Source organism: Lotus japonicus, chromosome 3 (assembly GCF_012489685.1).
Source record: "Lotus japonicus ecotype B-129 chromosome 3, LjGifu_v1.2".
Classification (NCBI taxonomy): Eukaryota; Viridiplantae; Streptophyta; class Magnoliopsida; order Fabales; family Fabaceae; genus Lotus; species Lotus japonicus.
This window is the reverse complement of record NC_080043.1, coordinates 89,675,091-89,694,710: the sequence shown is the minus strand read 5'-3', so window position 1 is coordinate 89,694,710 and position 19,620 is coordinate 89,675,091. Positions and strand designations below refer to the sequence as shown.

At 35.1% G+C, this 19,620-nt stretch overlaps 2 protein-coding genes across 2 annotated transcripts; both read right to left on the bottom strand.

Annotated features, from left to right (window-relative positions):
- Window positions 1-5,650: 5,650 nt before the first annotated feature.
- LOC130747175 (uncharacterized) lies at window positions 5,651-6,710 on the bottom strand. Its single transcript, XM_057600027.1, has 3 exons — window positions 6,527-6,710; window positions 5,973-6,435; window positions 5,651-5,882 (listed from the first exon to the last, which is right to left on the bottom strand). Exons 2-3 carry the CDS (start codon window positions 6,431-6,433, stop codon window positions 5,873-5,875), a joined length of 471 nt encoding a protein of 156 aa, XP_057456010.1. The 5' UTR covers window positions 6,434-6,435; window positions 6,527-6,710; the 3' UTR covers window positions 5,651-5,872.
- Window positions 6,711-8,718: 2,008 nt separating this feature from the next.
- On the bottom strand, window positions 8,719-11,352 carry LOC130747173 (uncharacterized). The gene is made up of 5 exons (XM_057600025.1): window positions 10,931-11,352; window positions 10,265-10,400; window positions 10,052-10,119; window positions 9,892-9,978; window positions 8,719-9,004 (listed from the first exon to the last, which is right to left on the bottom strand). Exons 1-5 carry the CDS (start codon window positions 11,282-11,284, stop codon window positions 8,924-8,926), a joined length of 726 nt encoding a protein of 241 aa, XP_057456008.1. The 5' UTR covers window positions 11,285-11,352; the 3' UTR covers window positions 8,719-8,923.
- Window positions 11,353-19,620: the final 8,268 nt, after the last annotated feature.

Here is a 19,620-nt window from a genome sequence, read left to right as displayed (position 1 = left end):
CTGATGCCATTTTTTGTGTGGATTTTTCCTGATAAGAATTTGCGCTAGATTGAATTTTAATGCCATATTTATCTTATTTTTCTCATATGCCTCCGAAGATTAATTATTTCAAGGCTTCAAGCTATAGTTGGGATTGGTATCTCAAAGAAATGTAGTTTATGTTTGGATGTTCTTATGTCAAAAGCAATTTTGAGAACGTGAAACTTTGTTTGGATGGTTTTACTAAAATTATTTGTGTATTGTAATTTTTTATGAGATTTAAAATTTCCCAAATGTCATTTATTAATTTGAGTAAATTAGACTGACCTTTCAAGTTATATACTTCAATTTTATAGATATCTCTTGCTTCTACCATCCAAATTCCTAACTATTGTAGAGGATTATTTTTAACACCTGGGATTTTTTCTACCTAAACTATCTAATTTACTTCTACCGAAAGTTAGGTTCTGAAATTGATGAGATATTTGAAGTTTTAATATTTAAATTTTGGAGTTGAGTTGATGGTGTAGGCAGAAATTACTGGGATATCGTAAGTAACTCCCACCATGGCCAGCAGGTGATGGTGATGCTTGTCCTCTTTACAAAAAAAAGTGATATTTTTATTTTCCATCTTTAACCTTTGGGCTTAGACTACGGAAAACAAGAAGTTCAAATATTAATTGAGATCTTTTCGATACCAGTATAAAAAAATTCCACCAATGAGGATATTGAATTAGTTCTTCCAGAACAAAAGATATTTGAAAGATTCATTATTAAAATGAAATATAGCAGGATAAATTTTTGGCATTCAAAGGAGAGTAATTTAAAAATAAAATAAAATAGAGAAATAATGTATAGTCTAGTCGGACTTGAAGAAGGATTACATGATTATCATCTATGTTTTTTAAATTAAAAATAAAAATAAAAATGTATTCAAAAAAAAGATTAAATGATGACATATTTTAGGAATGTAAAAACTGAAATTTTAATTAGCTTTATTTTTAAAAATTATAGATAAATGTTTTTAAAATTACTTGTTCAGAGCAATTTCTATCAATTTTTTTTCTATCTTTATACTTTTAAAAATTAAAAACTATTTTACAAATGTCCATCAATTTTTTTTATCCTTAAATCTATAGTCAATCAATTGATATTTAATAAACTCCTGAAAATAATGAAAAAATCAACTTTTTTTTTGAAATTATGAAAAAATGAACTTGGTAATATCAAATCTGTTAAACTAATTATTTAAGGGGTTTCATCAAAATACACGAAATATAGGAACTAAGTTAGGAACCCAAAAAAAGAGAGAATAAATGAGGAGAATGATGCTTTAAAAAGCATGAAATATAATGTAAACAAAATGTGAAGAACAACCGCACCCATAAGTAAATATGCTGATCGATGGAGCCATTAAGAATGATTTTGATTTACTATTTCTTTAAATAAAAAATGTAAAATAAATTTAAATAGAAAAAAATCTGATGCAATTTAACTTTTTTATACAGTATCCCGTTAAATTCCAACATTTAAAAATATATAATTTATTACTTTCAAAAAATATATATAATTTATTTTAAATAAAATAAAATAAAAAATATAATTGTGTGGGTTTATGTGAATAGTTTTTTTAGTTACAAGTGGAAAGAGTCTGTAACATAGTTTGATTTTTTTTTTTTTGGTTACATGAGGAAAGAAAGTAACAGTTATATATATATATATATATTTTTTTTGGTGCTTCGGAAAATAAGTAACAGTTATTTTTTGACAGAGAAAGTAACATAGTTTGATTGAGTGTGAATATAAAACTTTTTATACTGACATGAAATTGATATTGGATTATGAATTAAATTTTGAATTAAGTGGATGATGAAATAAATGGAAAAAACTAAATATTCGACATGATAAAATATTGAAACCAATTTAAGTTGTATTTTGAATAGATTCGATATTGAGTTTAAATTCATTTCAAAAAAAGAGATATTGAGTTTAAATTGAAAACTTTTTTTTGAACCAAAATTGAAAACTAAACTAACTATTATTTGATGATAAATATAAAATAAAACAAATTCTATAGATGAGATAATTATCAATCGATTCGCTTATTGTCAAGAAAAGAAAGAAAAAAAAAACTGATTCGGTTATTATAAATATAGTTTATTTATTTATCCCAATGCAGCTATCTATCCTTATTTTGGTTTCAGTTTGATTGAGTTGAGCGTCCACTACCCTGTTGCTTACAGTATAGATATCCCCTGCCATTCCTTCATTCAATCCTTGATCCTCTGATGGCAATGCCAAACTCAACCAAAGTCTTACAAATTTGTATGGTGTTTCTTGGCCTTTTGTTTGTGAGCCTCATGCTCATCCTTCTTTTGACCGGACTTTTATACGCTGGCCTCTATGTATCTACTATAGGCAGCGAGCCTCCTAATATCCGATTCGACTCGGCCTCTTTCATCTCACTCGACAATGTCATTGGCCCCAACCTCACCGCCAAATTGAATGTCACTTTCACCATCCAAAACCCTAACAAGAATTACGACATTTCTTATGACCTCATTGTTGTCACTCTTGATCACGGTGACGGCTGTGAACACAACTCTTTATCTGATTATAACTTTTGCAAGGGTAGTCTCGGCTCCACTCAATCACAAAATTTCTTGCAACTTAGCCAGACAAAGAAGTCACTCCTATTTCAAATCAATGTGGTCGACCAAATTGTGGATAACAACATTGTCGCAGACAGGGCTCTAGGAACAATAGAGTTTGGGCTCAAGATGCTTACTCAATTCAGCACGACTGATGCTTCTAACATCATCGAGTTTTACTGCAAACATTTGAGCTTTGTTTTCAAGTCCAACAATGCTACTTATGCTTCCGGAACATGCTTGTCTGATCCATCACTTAGATATTTTCGTGTTTATGATCATTAACTCAATATCAATCAATCTACATTTATTATTTTCATGAGATTAGCATCCTCTCAAGTGAGTTGAGACTTGAGAATAACTATGTTTTCAGCTAGCTTATATAACTTATTTGACTATCTTTAAAGCTCTTTAAAAGTGTTCGGTAAATGAGCTTATTTCAGTAGCTTAATGTTTTTTTAATAAGCTTGAAGCTATTGTATTTATTCTCATTTCTATCCTTATTATTTTAATAAAATTCTATCATTACCTTTTCTATATTTATAAAGCACTAAAATCTAATTATTTTTATTTTCAAATAATTACTAATCAATTATTAATATAAAATTTTAAAAAATATTTTTATTAATTTAGAAATATATAAACTTACTTTATTAAGACCTACTTTACTGAAATTTATTAATAAACTTTTGAGAAATTTATTGAAATAAGTAATAAAAACTAGGCTTAAATATGTTGGAGGTCCCTTTAAAATAGAGGTACTTTGGTTTAGGCCCCTACAAAATTTGTTTGGAGGAAAGGTTTAGGGGTGTATTCCCAAAAAAATATTTTGTAGGGGCCTAAACCAAAGTACCCCTATTTTAGAGGGATCTCCAACATATTTAAGCCATTAAAAACTAATCAAACAACTTATGAAAATATGTTCAAACTTTTCTCATAGATAAAATGAATGTGATTTCACGTCAACTCAGTAACTCAGCTGATATTGAAATACATTTGCAATTTTGAGGTTTAGTCTCTCATTTACTTCCATTTTCTTCTTCCCATATTAGATTTAAACCAAAAAACTCAGATTTTTCGATTTTCATCATAAACCTTTTGGATTAGGATAAGATAAATTGATACCGGAACACCAATGATTCCAGTGACAGGAAACGGGAAAGCAAGAATATCTTACTTCCAAGTTTGAAAAATTAATACATCACCCACATTTAGTTTACAATGATTTAGTTATTAAAATATGATAAATTGGGAAAATTGTTAGTTCCCCTTAAAATGAAATCTGAACTGTTGGGTATAGTACAATGCAGGAGATTGTTACAACTTACAACTAAGAATATGCCCACTTGAAAGTTGAAAAAAAACCTTGACAATTAAAGCAATTCTTCTCACCAGTAAAAGAACATGTGCATTGGCAATAGAGTCAACAAAATCTTACATATGTTGTAATTTGCTGAGTCTCACAATTCAATTTGATAGACAGAAGAACATAAAAAAGAAAGAAAAATTGCATTTATAACTCAAATTCTGAGAAAAGCATGGTAAGAAGCTTCTACTATATAGAAACCATGGATTTAGGATAGTGAGCCCCAGGATTGGATCTTCTGGCTGTTTAAAAAGGCATTAAGATTCTTGTATATGTTTATTTTCTGCCAATATGTTTTTCAGCAATGAATTGCAAGCATCTTAAGCAAATCTAATACTTGCCAGTGCCACATTTTGATAATTAGCAGAGTATCAACAAAGGGCATAGAATTTTGCTTCACAACAATATGTCAATATTTAGATGATTATGTAGGTAAATTCTCTTCAACATGGACAGTTTGAGATCTGACATGTGACCAGCCAATTGTTGAATGTCTAAAATGCAGACATATTACTCTGGTTGAATCATCAATAAACGAATTCTGAGAGACATGTAGATTGTAGGTGCCAAAAGATGCAAATACAAAATTGCTCTAACTTAAGGTGTCTAGAAGCAGACATTCTGTATAAGAATCTTGTAATTATTTTAGGGGAAAGTGGAGTAAGAACATGTTAAATTAAAACCAGACATATGCAAGTACAAACATGTGCACCGGAATATGATAAATGTCAGTGACAAACTCTTTTGATTACACTATTTAACACACTCTGCGGTTGATAACTCGCATGATCTTTCTTAACAGCAATTAAGTATTACTAATTGCTATAACAGGCAAAATTAAAAATCAATAGCAGGAAGTCTAAGTAATCCAAGAACCAATCAAAACTTCAAGCATAAAGAGACCCCTATGATTCACCTCCAAGAGTTATGTGTCACTTGTCAGTAAGAAGAAAATCAATTTAATTTAAATCAATTAGTTAAAGTTCCACTTCATTAATTAACATGTTAGATGTGTGTACATTGAAATCAACTAGTACCCACTACAATACAAAATTCACAATGAATTTACACAAGCATTATAGGCTTTTTATCAGTTGTTTCAGTGAGAAAAGTTAATCTAGCAGCAATATATTCATATTCTTCTAGAAAAATGGTACACATTCAAGATATAAAGGGAAAAGACAAACATGCAAGGTTTTCCAGAAGCCATTTTGAATTCTTTGGGCTAGTATGGCTATCCCACCACCAAGAGCATAAGCGCATGGACTCAGAATGTAACAAGGTTTCCATAATTTAACCAAGACAATAGCAAAACTGGTCTAGATTTGACTACAAAAATCCAAGCCATGCTATTTGTTTATAGATTCCCACCACCAATGTTCATCTAATATAATTCAAGACCCTTTAGGTCAGTTTCTCCCCTTTTACCTAAAATCAAATCAATGAGTATGTAGTGTTATTAATAAGAATAACACTTATTCAAGAAGCCCAACTTTACTACAATGGCTTAATCTACTAGAAAGTTATCAATTGAATTGGATGTTGTATTAGCTGCTCAATTGGGTTCATACATCTCCAGAACTTATGTTTTAGCAACATAAATAAGCATAAATATATATCCCGGGTGAAAGCAAATTCTCAAAGAAGAGTCACAACTCACAACATGATATGTTTCAAATGACAGCATTAAATAACATACAAATCCCAGATGATCAGATTAAGAATCAAAATCTCATGAGATATTACATATATATGTAGCCACAGCCACTTTCATTGCATCCTATTCCTTCCTAGCTAGCTAGCTATCTCCCCTACTCACTCGTCCCTGCGCCTCTCCTCCTCATGCTGCTGCCTTTGTTGTCTGTGGCTGAAACTCCTACAGATTCCTTTAAAATAAAAAAATGAAAACATGCATCAGTATTTGTAATCAACGTTTGAAACCATTTATGTAATAATTAAGCATCAATTCAACTTACATTACTGGCCGGACCGCGAACTGTAAAAGGAGTGCTGATAAAAGCCAACCCATTCCAAGATTCAACCCCTTAAAGTAGCGTTTACCAATTTTGCAGACAGCAGTAATAGTACCAATAATAAATGTAAAGACAAACACATTGCATCCCACAGCTGGGCATTTTCCCTCATTGTCAAGATCATTTACAATCAGGTTGATGCATATTGTGAAAACAAAGGAGTTTGCAACAAAGCATCCTTTAAATATGCCTAGGTAGAAATTTAGTCTTGGAGAGAATTCAATGTTAATTAATGCTAATATGTGAACTATCCAATAAACAATGAAGTTTGGAACCATTGCCAGGGCACGCTCAATGTAGTTTCTCTTGTTTTTCTTCATTTCTACCTCAACAATCAGCAGACTGACGCTCATAACAACAGTCACCATGACTAAGATAGCCATCCTAGTTTCTTGAGTCCACATGCCTGTATTGAGAAATAACTTAAATGAGGTGAAATGAGAGAGTTTAGAGAAAGGAAATAAATAAAAGTGGAAATTAAAGAAGGTTTGTGTTACCTGCAGAGAGAAGAGTGAAAGTTCTTTGAGGGAGATGAGGAAGTAAATGAAGAATTTCGCCTTGCTTAGAGAGTTAGAAGACTTGCTCTCTTTTCACCTTGCTTCTTCTCCTATTCTGATTCCTCTGCTTACTTCTTCTTCAATGTTCAACTCAAAGCACTGAGAAAGAACTCCTTCAATGTTCTTTCTATATAGAGGGGGAAAGAGAGTGAGCAATGTGTGTTTGTCTCTATCAACACAAATAAAACATTGTACAATCCATTTCCCTTTTCATTTTCATTTTTCTTTGTTTTACTTCCACCTTTTTGATGCCTCTGTCCATTTCCCTTTATATTGATATCACACATACTAATTAATAAGAGCTTGTTTTGCAGAGTATTGCCTGCATGGAAGTGGCAAAATTTAAGCAACTCAAAGAAAGATGATTAAGCTTTTTCTTCTTAAAGGTAACAAGCCAAAAAAAATGTGTTTCAACTTCCAGTTGTATGTAGCATTAAGAGTTAACACAATCAAACAGGTATGTATATATGGTCAAAGTTAGAAGTACAGCAAATCAAAAAGAAGTTATGAACAAAAACACTTTATGTTGTTGCAGCAATAAGTTATTTTATAAAACCAAAACATGAATAAATGAAACCTTTCACACCGTTGGCGTTGTTTGTTGGGAGCAGGAGGTAGCAGAGTATTGCTTGCATGGAAGTGGCAAACTTTAAGCAACTCAAAGAAAGATGCTTGACCTTTTTCTTCTTAAAGGTTTTTGTCCTTTTATTTTCTTATCCCTTTTTTTTTGTATAATAATTAAGGAAATCAGTTAATTGTAAATCAGCCATGATATGCTTCTTGGAAATACGAACCTGGTTTCATCAAGTCCGATCCTCTTCAACTTCTTGTGAATCAGCAATGATTTTTCTAAGACTAGTTAAGTGGCTAAATCAACATTTGATAAAAATAGCAAAGACTAAACCAATGTGCATGATTCATTTTACCTATACAATAAATTGATGAATTCACACTTTATTAGTGTCCACTCTCTTCTTAAAAAGCTTGTAAATTGTAATTAACAACTTCTGAAAGTAACTTTCATTTATACCGTAAGTGGATATTTAGTGAAGAGAATAGAGATAGAAAGAAAAGACAAAAAGAAAAATATAAAAAATGTAATAAATGATATGAATGTTAGAGAAGAGAGATATATTTTAAAAAAAATACATGTGAAAATAAAATGAGAGTGAGAATGAATCATAGCTCATTTTCTCTTTCATTTTTTTTTTGTCACCTCATTTATTTTTCTACTTCTTTTCTTTTTATTTCACATCACTCATTTTATCTTATGTTTTTGTCTGTTTTCTTCCTATTTTTACTATTGTAGGTGTTTTTAATTTGTGAATCAAACTCTATTCTAGCTCTTTTGCGGTTTTGCCAATACTATCTCTTACTGAAACTATGCATGCAACCTTTGAGTTATTTTTACTTTTTTAGACCTTGACATCTCTCACTTACTTGAGCACCGAAATATCTTCTACAGGTACGTCTCTCGCCGTGTTAATGTAGTTTCGTGGCGCGCACTTCCACCGGAGACAGAGATTGGATCGGGGAGAACATAATCCATGAATTGAAGTTCAATAATTCACCTTTGGTGGTTCACATAGTCCAACAATAGTACTTATTTTTCATTCATATCTAATGAATGAAAGAATATGCTACATGTATTAGCATAATGTTTTCTATTTCGGACAGTGATATTGGTTGGGCTGTAAGTAAATTAGATATTTGTAAAAGTGAGAGCACAAGTTCAATTCTCGTAAAATCATTTATTATGAAAAAAAAAAAGTTGTAGTTTCTCAAACTAATGAAGACACATGTCCAAGAAAAAATATTAATTTTTGAGAACTGAGTGGATGATGGTGTGGGCAAAAAAATTACTGAGATAGCGGGAGTTCGTCTTGGGCAGCCAGCTCAAATGCCACTAGGTGGCCAGCATTTTGTACTGTGAATTTGTTGTTAAAATATGATTAACAGGCATATTGGGAAAATTGTTCATTCCACTTAATGAAATCTGAACTGTTGGGTCCAGTACAATGCAGAAGATTGTATGTTACAACTTACGACTAAGAATATGCCCACTTGAATTTGAAAAGACCTTGGCGATTAAAGCAATTCTTCTCACCAGTAAAAGAACATGTGCATGCCAATAGAGTCAACAAAATCTTACCTATGCTGTAATTTGCTGAGTCTCACAATATAATTTGATAGACAGAAGAAGATAAAAAAGAAAGAAAAATTGCATTTATAACTCAAATTCTGAGAAAAGTATGGTAAGAAGCTTCTACAGTATAGAAATCATGGATTTAGGATAGTGAGCCCCAGGATTGGATCTTCTTGCTGTTTAAAAAGGCATTAAGATTCTTGTATATGTTTGTTTTCTGCCAATATGTTTTCCAGCAATGAATCGCAAGCATCTTCAAGCAAATCTAATACCTGCCAATGCCACATTGTGATAATTAGCAAGCTGAGTATTAACAAAGGGCATAGAATTCTTCTTCACAACAATATGACAATATTTATTATGTAGGAGTTCTCTTCAACATGGACAGTTTGACTGTTTGAGATCGGACATGTGACCGGCCAATTGTTGAATGTCTAAAATGCAGACATACATTACTCTGATTGAATCATCAAGAAGTGAGTTCTTGAGTGCAAAGTGTAATTTTTTTAATTCACTGAGAGACATGTTGGTTGTAGGTGCCAAAAGATGCAAATACAAAATTGCTTTCACTTAAGGTGTCTAGAAGCAGACATTCTGTATAAGAATTTTGCAGTTATTTAAGAGGAAAGTGGAGTAAGAAAAGGTTAAACAAAAACCATGACATACGCAAGTACAAACATGTGCACCGGAATTTGATAAATGGAAGTGACACACACTCTTTTGATAACACTATTTATAACACTCTGGTTGATATAGTTTTTAAACTTGCCTCCTAAATTGATCACTTGTTAAAAAGTGTGTTGAGTTTTTAAAAAAATGGACCAATGATAGAATGTATTAAAAAGTGTGTTGCTAGCATTACTCCTAACTATATGTAATCATTACACACAAGAGTGTGTATCTTCGAAAGCGCAAACAAAGAATAATTGGTTTCAGTTTAGGAATCATCTATTACTTGCTTGAATGACAGCATCTACACCATAACCCCAGCCCTAAACTGATTCACTAGACATATCGGTATAATGCTCAATCTAATTTATATTTATTGAACGAAATAGTATCTTGATTCAGAACTATCTTTGCACTGGAATATATATGATACACTTCAACCTCCAAAATGAACCAAGTGCCGACCAAGAACCTAACATGAATAGCATACCTTCTCAAACCCTTGTTGTCCACCATAGTAAGGATCTGGTACTTCGGTTTCATCATGCTTCTTACAATATGAGCACATCAACTTAACCTGCACCATCACAGTCACAATATAAATTACATATGAAACGAAAGCTCAAAGACGATCAAAACATTGTACTCACCTTTTTATGTGCATCTTCCGGTAAAGTCTGTCTAAATCTCCATCTATTGAAGGCCTCCAATATGTCCTCTAAAGCAAAAACAACAAACTCCATTACTAAGCATAGGAAACCAAAAACTCAAAAACGACGGATTGTGACACAACCATAAATAGGCCATCCAAGCTCATATTAAATCATCACACAGCACAAATATTCCATTATCTTTGAGCCTACCTCTGTTTTGCTTGTCCATGGCAAGAATGAGATCAAAGTCAATGAAATCAGAGGGCTTGATTGGCCTTGAAATAGAAGTTATCTGAATCCCACGCCTTTTCGAGGCTGCCCTCATTCTTGGATCAGCTTCATTGCCCTTTGAAAGTTATCAACATTCAAAAAATATTACTTGTTATTAAACAATCTGAACAATCCACCATAAAGTTAATCATGATAATAAATTAATAATAAAAAAAAAAACATCTTCACATAATTACATTGATATGTGGATAATTATAGACACACCCACATCTTGGTCAGCTTCATTGTCATTTCAAAGTTGATCATGTTTGTATGTGCTCCTTTAATAGCATGTTTGGATCACATTTTCTTTCCTCATAATCAATTATGAAACAAACAAGCTACTCACCAAAACTTCTCCTAAAATTGATTCCGGCTCTACAATCAATTATAGAAGAATTTCCAAACATGCACTTAATCAATTCTGTCACCCTTAAACTAGTAAAATAAGCTTCTCCCCATGCCATAATTGATTTTGGCTTTAGAATTAACTAAGGATTTCCAAAAGCATAATTTCATTTTTCATCATAGAAAGCTGAAAAATTTGATTTTTCCCTAACAAAATGAACTTTTCCTTGATATGAGAATGCTTATCAACATACACACCTCGTGGTAACCAATTGTGCCAGCAGAATCGATTCTGAACTTGGAATCGAGACCCTTTTTCTTGACCAAGTCAGTGAAGACTCCTTCAGCAGCTGGGCTCCTGCAGATATTGCCCAAGCACACAAAGAGAACGGAGAATGGCTTCGTATCCGTGTCTGAGACAGTGGTGGATGAAGCCATGGAAGCTTGAACCGGAGAAAAGATTCGATTTTTGCAGGAAATAGCAGATGGGGTTGGGTTTTTCAGAGAACAGGGAACATGGAATGAGGAAATTGGGGTTGGAGAGAGGAATTGGGAACAGTGGCAAAATCGTAAATTAATAGAGTTCAGTGCTTCACTGTTCAGTGTCCTCATATTCTTCTTTCTCCTTAAGGAGGGGAAGAGCTCCACTAGAAACTTTACACACTATATTCCATGAATTGAGGGTAAGCAAAAATGACATATCCTTTTTATATTGTCATTGGTCTATTTCATTTTCATAAAAATTGGTACACTATTGTGGGCAGATTGCATATTGCTAGAGAGAAATAGAAAAAATTAAGTGATAAATGATATATATAGTGTGACATGTTTGAAGGAGATGAAAAAAATTGTCTCATAAGTCACAACCCATGTGATATTGGAAATAGGTTGTGTTGAGTTAGGCTTTACTTAAATAGGTCTGACTTACTTAAAAAATTCAAGTTCTGAGCCTGACCGGTTATTTGTCATAGAATTTCAATTTTTCCGGACCTGAGCCTATGAAAAGCATGGACCGGCAGTATGGTAACCTATCTAAAAGTCAGTTTTGTAATAAGACATTTGAGTAAATTGAGAAATTTAATTGTAAATATATCAACAAATTTATAGGCTGACAAACTAAAGTATATCAAAATCATTATATTGTCTAAGTCAAAGTAATTAGATCATATGTCCATTTCTGGAGATATTTATATCGTTAAATTCTTATATGGTCTAAGAAGTTTAAACATATAAATAAGTCAATAAAGATGTAATTTCAGATATTATTATAAAATTCAATGTAAAAATAATAGAAATGATAAAATAATTATATATTTATTTAAATTTATCGGTATGTTAGATTTATAAGATTTTTTAAGTGGCATGAGTCTGACCTTTTTAACTAAATAAGCTTTTACGAATTATTTTCCGGTGTAACAAAAGAAAAAAGCTTTTGCGATCCTGATACAGTAGTTGAAACACAATTGCTGGTAGAAGTCATAGCGGTCATATTTATTGCAGTTAAAAGCAATATTTGTTGCCCTTAAAAACGATTTGCATTGTAGTGTCTCCACTAGCCCATAGACCCATTGGATGAATGCGATTGAAATATTCAATTACAACTATATCCTATCACCCACTCCTTTAAATCTCTCTCATTAGCGACGACACTCGCGATTTGACTAACCCTCTTGTTTTGGACTGATTCTCTATCAAGACATGAAATCTTCATGTAAGACGAATCATGCCCAATGAAGCTTTTACATCTAAGTTTGAATGACTTGCCCGGTCATTCATGGAAGATGAATCATGCCTGATGAATCTTTTACATCTAGCTCACATGACTTGGTCGATCATTTTTCATATAGGAGCACGACCAACATGACCCTTGGCTAACCAGTCCTAACGAGATGCCTAGTTTTGGGTCGGGCTAAATTTTGTTGCAGTCTAAATTTGATTGACCCAACCCATACTTTATCTCCACTAGCCCATGGACTCATTGGATAAATGAGATTGAACAAGATTGGAATATCTAATTACAACTCTATATATCACCCTCCTTCCATGAAGTCTCTCACCCATTAGCAACGACTTTTGTGATTGGACTAACCCTCTTGTTTTAGACCAATTCTCTATCAAATTCCACTAATTACGAATAAATAAATCAAACACCTGAATGTAATATTGTCCACCAAAAAACAAACCAATGTGGTATATAAACTTCATGTATGGGTTCAAATATGCAATTTGAAAATAAAGGTACCCTATCAGCAACCCATGAAAATAATAATTGTAGATTGATAGACATTAATTTTTTAATTTATAAACAGGAAAATGCTCAAATAATGGAAGAGACAAACATGTTCCAGAAGCAAAAGTAGCATTGTTGGATTTGAAAGCAAAGCTCATATGTTTGCAGTAAAACTCGGCGCAATAGTCGACGCAATCACAAGTACTAATTCCGGTGAATCGAGCAATCAACTTGAGCCCAAATTCAATTGATCCCTTAGCCCTGTCGGTGACAATGCTGTCGCCTACAAATTGGTCAATCACATTGATTTGAAATGGGAGCACCTTCTTGCTTCGGCTAAGTTGCAAGAATGTTGGGAAGCGACTAGAACCGAGAAGGCCCGTGCAATGGTCATAATAATCAGGTAAAGATTTGCAACGACCACTGTAACACCCCGATTTCCAGGTGTCACTTTAGTAACCAAAAATAGACTTTACGCTGAAAACAGGTAATTTTTTTGTTTGATACCTTTTAAATCAAGCAATAGAAAATAAAGACAAAACCCAACCAACACACAAATATATACACATGTACAGCCTCAGCTGCACTCCCATGTCACGCGCACTCGCAGTGACTCCAAGGTAGTGTGCCCGTAGGCAAATAGTTACAGATCCAGAAGTGTGAGTGAAAAGGTTATAATTACAATCCACTGGGAGAAAGTCGGCCTCAAAATGGCCTAAGCAAAGACTCCTATAGTCCGACTGACTCACTGTGATCCCTCAATAAGAGAACCACACAAAAGCCATGCGTCGGGAACCTACCCCGTCCCAAAAGCAAAACGAATCAGAGCTCTACACAAATATGACGCCTGCCTAACTCTACCAACCCATAACTGCTCACACATCCGAGTCCTCGGCGAACTGAAGACGGCAAGTTGAAGCTCAGCTCCATGCGTCGTAGAACTTCTTTCGTCAGATGTTCACACTCGTCAGTCCGGTCCTCCATGACCCTTCCCCGGTACGTCGCTCGATGACCCACAACATCGATCACCCAAGCGGTGGGGGCATCCCGATCCACAAGCTCATATCTGATCCCCCCCGAGGGAGAGACCATCGAACACCAGTCGGCCATCGACATCTGGCAGCAGGCCGACCGCCCAAACACAAACATACAAACAAAGCCAAGGCGCTAGGGTCAACTCACAGCAATAAGTAGATATACACTCAACATGTGATATGGGGTATAGATATATGTTGATATATATACATATAAACAATCCTAGCATGTTATGGCTCTAACATTGCTTCAATAAACAAACAACACACAATCTCAGTCAGCATGAATGTATGCGTGAAATGCACAATATGTATCCGGATTTGTGACGCGTTCCCGTTCGCCACAAGTGAAGCATTTTCACTATGGATGGACCATTCCCGTTATCCATCCTGGATGAAATCCATCCTGGATGAACCATTCCCGTTATTCATCCTTGGTGAACCATTCCCGTTATTCACCGAATGATGAACCATTCCCGTTATTCATCATTAATGCAAGGTGACCCATTCCCGTTATTCACCATGATATGCACAGGTGAACCATTCCCGTTATTCACCCGATTGAATGCAACGTGGTTAGCCAAACAACGAATCGTCCTTACCACGAAAATGTTTAGCTCACAACCCAATCTCAACAAACCCATGAGTTAGTGTCGGTCAATACAACACAACTCGGAGTAAGTGTCGGTCAATACAACACAACTCCATCCACAGAATACACAAGGGTCTAGTGTCGGTCAATACAACACAGCCCAAACAACAAGAGCACTAGGTGTCGGTCAATACAACACGGCTCCACAACAATCCCCAAGAGTACTAGAGTACTCGGTGACTTTCAATCATCACCATAGCTCACCTTAGTGGCTTCCCCCAATTCCGATAACTCTCCAAACCCACAACAAAGTCGACTTTTCCCCGTCTTTCGTAAATATTTTCCCCTTCAGTTCTCCTATGCTTAAACGTTAATAAAAATTGTTTCAATTCGAATTAGTCAAGTTATGAGTTTATTTCTCAAAGTCTAAGTTTCCCAAGTCTTTAGTTTTTCAAAGCTCTATCATTCTAAGTTTTCAAAGATCAACCACCCAAAATACATTTCCCGGGGAAAGTCTAAGAATTCCAACATATGGCTAAGTCTCAAACCCCACATTTGGACTTGCCTAGGGTTGTTCATCCAACCCGAAATATCAAAGATCACCAGATCAATGAATCTCCACTCCGAAATTGCGTCAAAACGCTCAATCCAACAAAAGCACAACATCACAAGTATGGAAAAGCATCATAACATCAACTCATCATCAAAAACAACATCAGATAAAACATAAGTCGAATTTATCGACGCCTATCATGCAGTCATAGCTAATATATAGTAAGTTGCCCTAACCTCGAGTTGATCCAGCTTCGCAAATCAAATCTCCTTCACAGGAATGCCTTGAAACTTCCAAAGTTCCTTCAACTGAACCTCGGAGGAAAAACAAAGCAGAATCCACACAAAATCGATTAGTTCGATCGCAAAACAATACATAAACGATAGACAAAGCATCAAAGCTTCAGAATACGACAAACGGGTACGAAAGGACAAGTTTTCGAAAACGAAAAACTCCCCTCCCCTTAGGAAAACCCCACGGCCATAAGGAGAAAAGGGCTTCGGCTCTTTTTCTTCGATCAAATCAGTTTACAAGGTAGTTTTAGGGTAAAACTAAGGCAAAGAAACTGTCAGAACAATTTTCGGACAATCGGGCCGAAATACGACTACGCAGGGGCATTTTGGTCCAAAATAAAGGCTCAAAACTTCAAAGTTATCAGTTCTGAAAACAAATTTGACAGCAACGATCCTCATGATATCCGTGACAACAAATCCTAAAGGCACGAAGTCAGATTAAGTCTTTTCGACAATAAAGTTTCGAAATGTGAGACAAAAAGAGTTTTGAGTCAATTTTTCAGATCCTGGACAACTGAATCGCAATCAGAGTTTACTGACAGAGGTTTTAGACTCAGGGGAACATAAGGAACATAACCCAAGCGAGAAATCAGAGAAATCGGACAATTTTAGAAAAAGCTCAAAACTTAGAGCACAGAAACGACTTCAGAAACTCAGCAGAAACAGAAATCAGAGGCAGGATTCATGATAGTTACCTCGATACCTAGAAGTAGGGACGAACTGCACGAAGATTGGTCAAGTTTTCGCGGAAATCTCTCCTCTCCCTCTCTCTCTACAATTTTCGGCCAAATGAGTGAAAATGAAGAAGATATTAGCTTTTTCGCCTATTTATAGGCGGGCGAAATCGCGGGAAAATGAAAATTTCGCGATTCCGATTTTTGCAGCACGATCACCATGGAATTCTAAGAGAGATTCTAGCGTCAGAATTCCAGAACTCAAAACAAACATCTAAGATTTGGGAAAAACGATATCGAAAAACTCAAAAGCGGTGTCGGTTAATCTGCCCCGAAAAACTACTTTTTGCTGTGATGCTCAAACGACAAAACTTCCAACTGAAGAAAGATTGGAAACGTCGAAACAAGTCTGGCAACGCGGACGGAATCTTCGTTAGAAGTCCCGAATAGAAAAAGTATTCATCCATTGCTCGAAAATAGGGTTTCGAAGCAAAGAAATTAGCGTCGGCGGACATCCGAAAAGTGAAACCTATCGTGCGTACAGTCCAGAGTTCCGAAATGAAACGCTGGTCGATGGAAAAATAAAAAGAATCTTTAAATTTTCCGAGAGTTCGAAATCTCACTCAAAACGTTGCTTTAAGAGCGAAATAGCCTATTCTGGACACGCTTGCCATAAGGCAGGTGTGCAGACGACTCGCACTAACTCCGAAAACAGCTACGCAACATTCCTCAAGCAATTCCTGAACTTTCTTCTTCATTAATCTTTCTCAAATGTCAAACTCCTGTCACGCTTACACTATTTCTACGTGTGAGTCGGAAACTTAACTTGTTCTGAAAATCCAGGTCTTACAATACTCCCCTCCAAAAAGAAAGTTTCGTCCTCGAAACTCAGAGCTCTGCAAAAAGTTCGGAATACAGTTCCTTGATCTTATCTTCCAATTCCCATGTAGTAGTGCCTGTGTCATTGTTCCTCAAAATCTTTACTTAAGCAATCTGCCTTCCCCTTAACTGTTTCACTCTTCTATCCCCACTGCTAACTATCGGCGTCTCAAAAGACAAAACATCATTCAACCTCATGTCGTCTGACTCGATTACTTGCGTCGGACCTCTGCTTGAAATGATACCGGTTGGCATTCCGTGCAGTCGCACAACCTTAGCCACTTACTTCTTTACTTTCGGTCGTCCGGAATTCTTCTTAAACTCAGTGCCTCTCTGTCATCTCAAAGTAGATACTCAACTTGTCCTCGTGATCTTCATCTACAGTCCATCACTTGTTCGTTCGATAACTCTTAGACGAAACATTGCGTTGGAATCTAATAGTCCATTAACGTCACATCCAACTTCGTAACTATCATCACTCGCACAATGAAATCAATCTCCTACTTAGTCACCATTCGAATTAAAAATCGACTTATGTCCTTATTTCTTGTCCTTCACTAATCTTATCCCCTTCAACATCAAGTTACCAACAACTTATAAGATAATCCTCTTCTTAATATCTAACAATCCATTATTATCGTCTTCTTCCTTAGAACTTCCCTCACTCAAACCTATTTACACTTACTGAAATCCCTAACACTTCGCACGAATCGAGACTTATCCTCTAGTAGATTACATCATAACTATACCTCAAGGGACTTAACTAGCCATCTTATCATCCGATCCTTCAACATTCTGAGATTTAACTCTATCGTAACCGCTAACACCACTAAATCTCGTATGTGTACATGAATCTCAGCTCACTAGGTCAACCTTAGCCCTAGGATTCTCATTCAACCTTAGTAAAATTCACTTGTTACTCGTAATATGCATTATCAAAATCCATAACAAAGTCCCATTGACTCTTATACTCTACGAAACTCGTCAAAATATAACAACCTCAGGTATTCATCTTAATACTAACACCTTCCTTTCTGTGACTCAATCACCATCTCGTCAATCAACTTCTTAATCTCTCAATCAAATTCTGACAAACTTCGAGTCCTACACCTTAGACAGACATTCATAGATTTAAAACCTACACCTTCACCAAGTTTGGTCCTCTAATAACATTTAATCCTTCAATACTTCTTAAATGAATATCCGTTCCTTAAAACTATAACTCCTTCACTTACCCAAACGACCTGATAAGTGTCGTCATGCTTCCACACTCACCACTTGATCCTGCTATCCATAATCATAACTTATTATGCTAACATCATTCAAATCTTATCACATGGTCATGATGTCCGCAACCTCATAATCAACATCAATCGATCACCAACCTTAACACTCCACACAACCCAGAATTCCCTTACTTCAAGATCTCTCTTATACTACACCTCAATGGTCTTAACCCGAAACTCACCTTCAGGTCTTCAATCTTCTAAGATTCAACTCCTATTGTCACACCTACAACCATAAGATCTCCTACTCGTACGTGATTCTCGGCTCTCAAGATTCAATCTTAACCCTAAGATTTCAATCCAACTTAGTAAATCTCACTTAGTAATCTCAGCATATTACCTTGGAATCCATATCACCAACCTCAAGTATTCAACTTATGCTAAAACTTTCTTTCTCCAACTTAATCATTAATTCAACACTTTTCAAGCGAAAATTCATCTCTTAAGACTATAATGTCTCCACATATTAATCCAACGCTTAGCAAAACTTATTCCTCGAACTCGACTATAACAATCTAGTTCAGAGTTAATTCTTCTCAATCTCGCTACCATCAAACAATCATCTATAACCGGATATTAAATCCAACCTATCTAATCTCTAATAATCCCACGTCAGAAATCACATAACCTATGACTTCATAACTTCCGAGAAAATACTTAAAGATTTTCCAACATCAATTCTATTGGCTTAGTCTACCTCTACTTGGAGTAATCACACGAACTAACCAATCAATGTCTATACGAAAATCATCAACTTCCAAAGGTTCAAATCTTAATCTTGTACAATCAAATGCTTAACACGAACTTTCCTCCCAAATCCGACTAATCCTCAATCAATTCAAATTCATCTTACACATCCTTCTATCAAGGTCCATTATCAGCTGTGATTCCGAATATCACCCCCTCAATATTAGGTTGATCAGGCCTAATACATCGAAGGTGGAAATTTAGAAAAACCCACTGGAACAGACAATGAGTTCCTGACATCCAGTAACCACAAATATCCTGATATCAAGTTCCTAACGATTCTGCTACGGAACCACACACCCTCAATCCATGTAAAAGATTAATCCTTCCTCGTCAATTGAGTCAAAGGTCCAACAATCTTGGCAAATCCCTCAATGAAGCGTCTATAATATCCAGCTAAATCCACAGAACTTCTGATCTCTGTCACCATCTTCGGTTGCTCCCAAGCCAAAACAGTCTCCACTTTCGCCGGATCCACAGCTATGCCCTCCTTCGAGATAGCATGGCCTAAGAAATTGACTTCCTCCAACCAGAATTCACACTTGGAAGGGTTCTCATACAGCTTTTTCTCTCTCAACAATTGTAGAACTTGGCGCAAATGTCCTTCATGTTCCGTTGCATCCTTCGAGTATATCAGTATATCATCAATAAACACCACCA

Excerpts from the sequence above, each read along its gene's own strand:
- LOC130747175 (XM_057600027.1), bottom strand. The coding sequence starts at position 6,433 with ATGTGGACTCAAGAAACTAGGATGGCTATCTTAGTCATGGTGACTGTT.
- LOC130747173 (XM_057600025.1), bottom strand. The coding sequence starts at position 11,284 with ATGAGGACACTGAACAGTGAAGCACTGAACTCTATTAATTTACGATTT. Across the intron at positions 10,120-10,264 it reads CATGGACAAGCAAAACAGAG|AGGACATATTGGAGGCCTTC; the intron begins GTAGGCTCAAAG and ends TTTTTGCTTTAG. Across the intron at positions 9,979-10,051 it reads CGGAAGATGCACATAAAAAG|GTTAAGTTGATGTGCTCATA; the intron begins GTGAGTACAATG and ends GTGATGGTGCAG.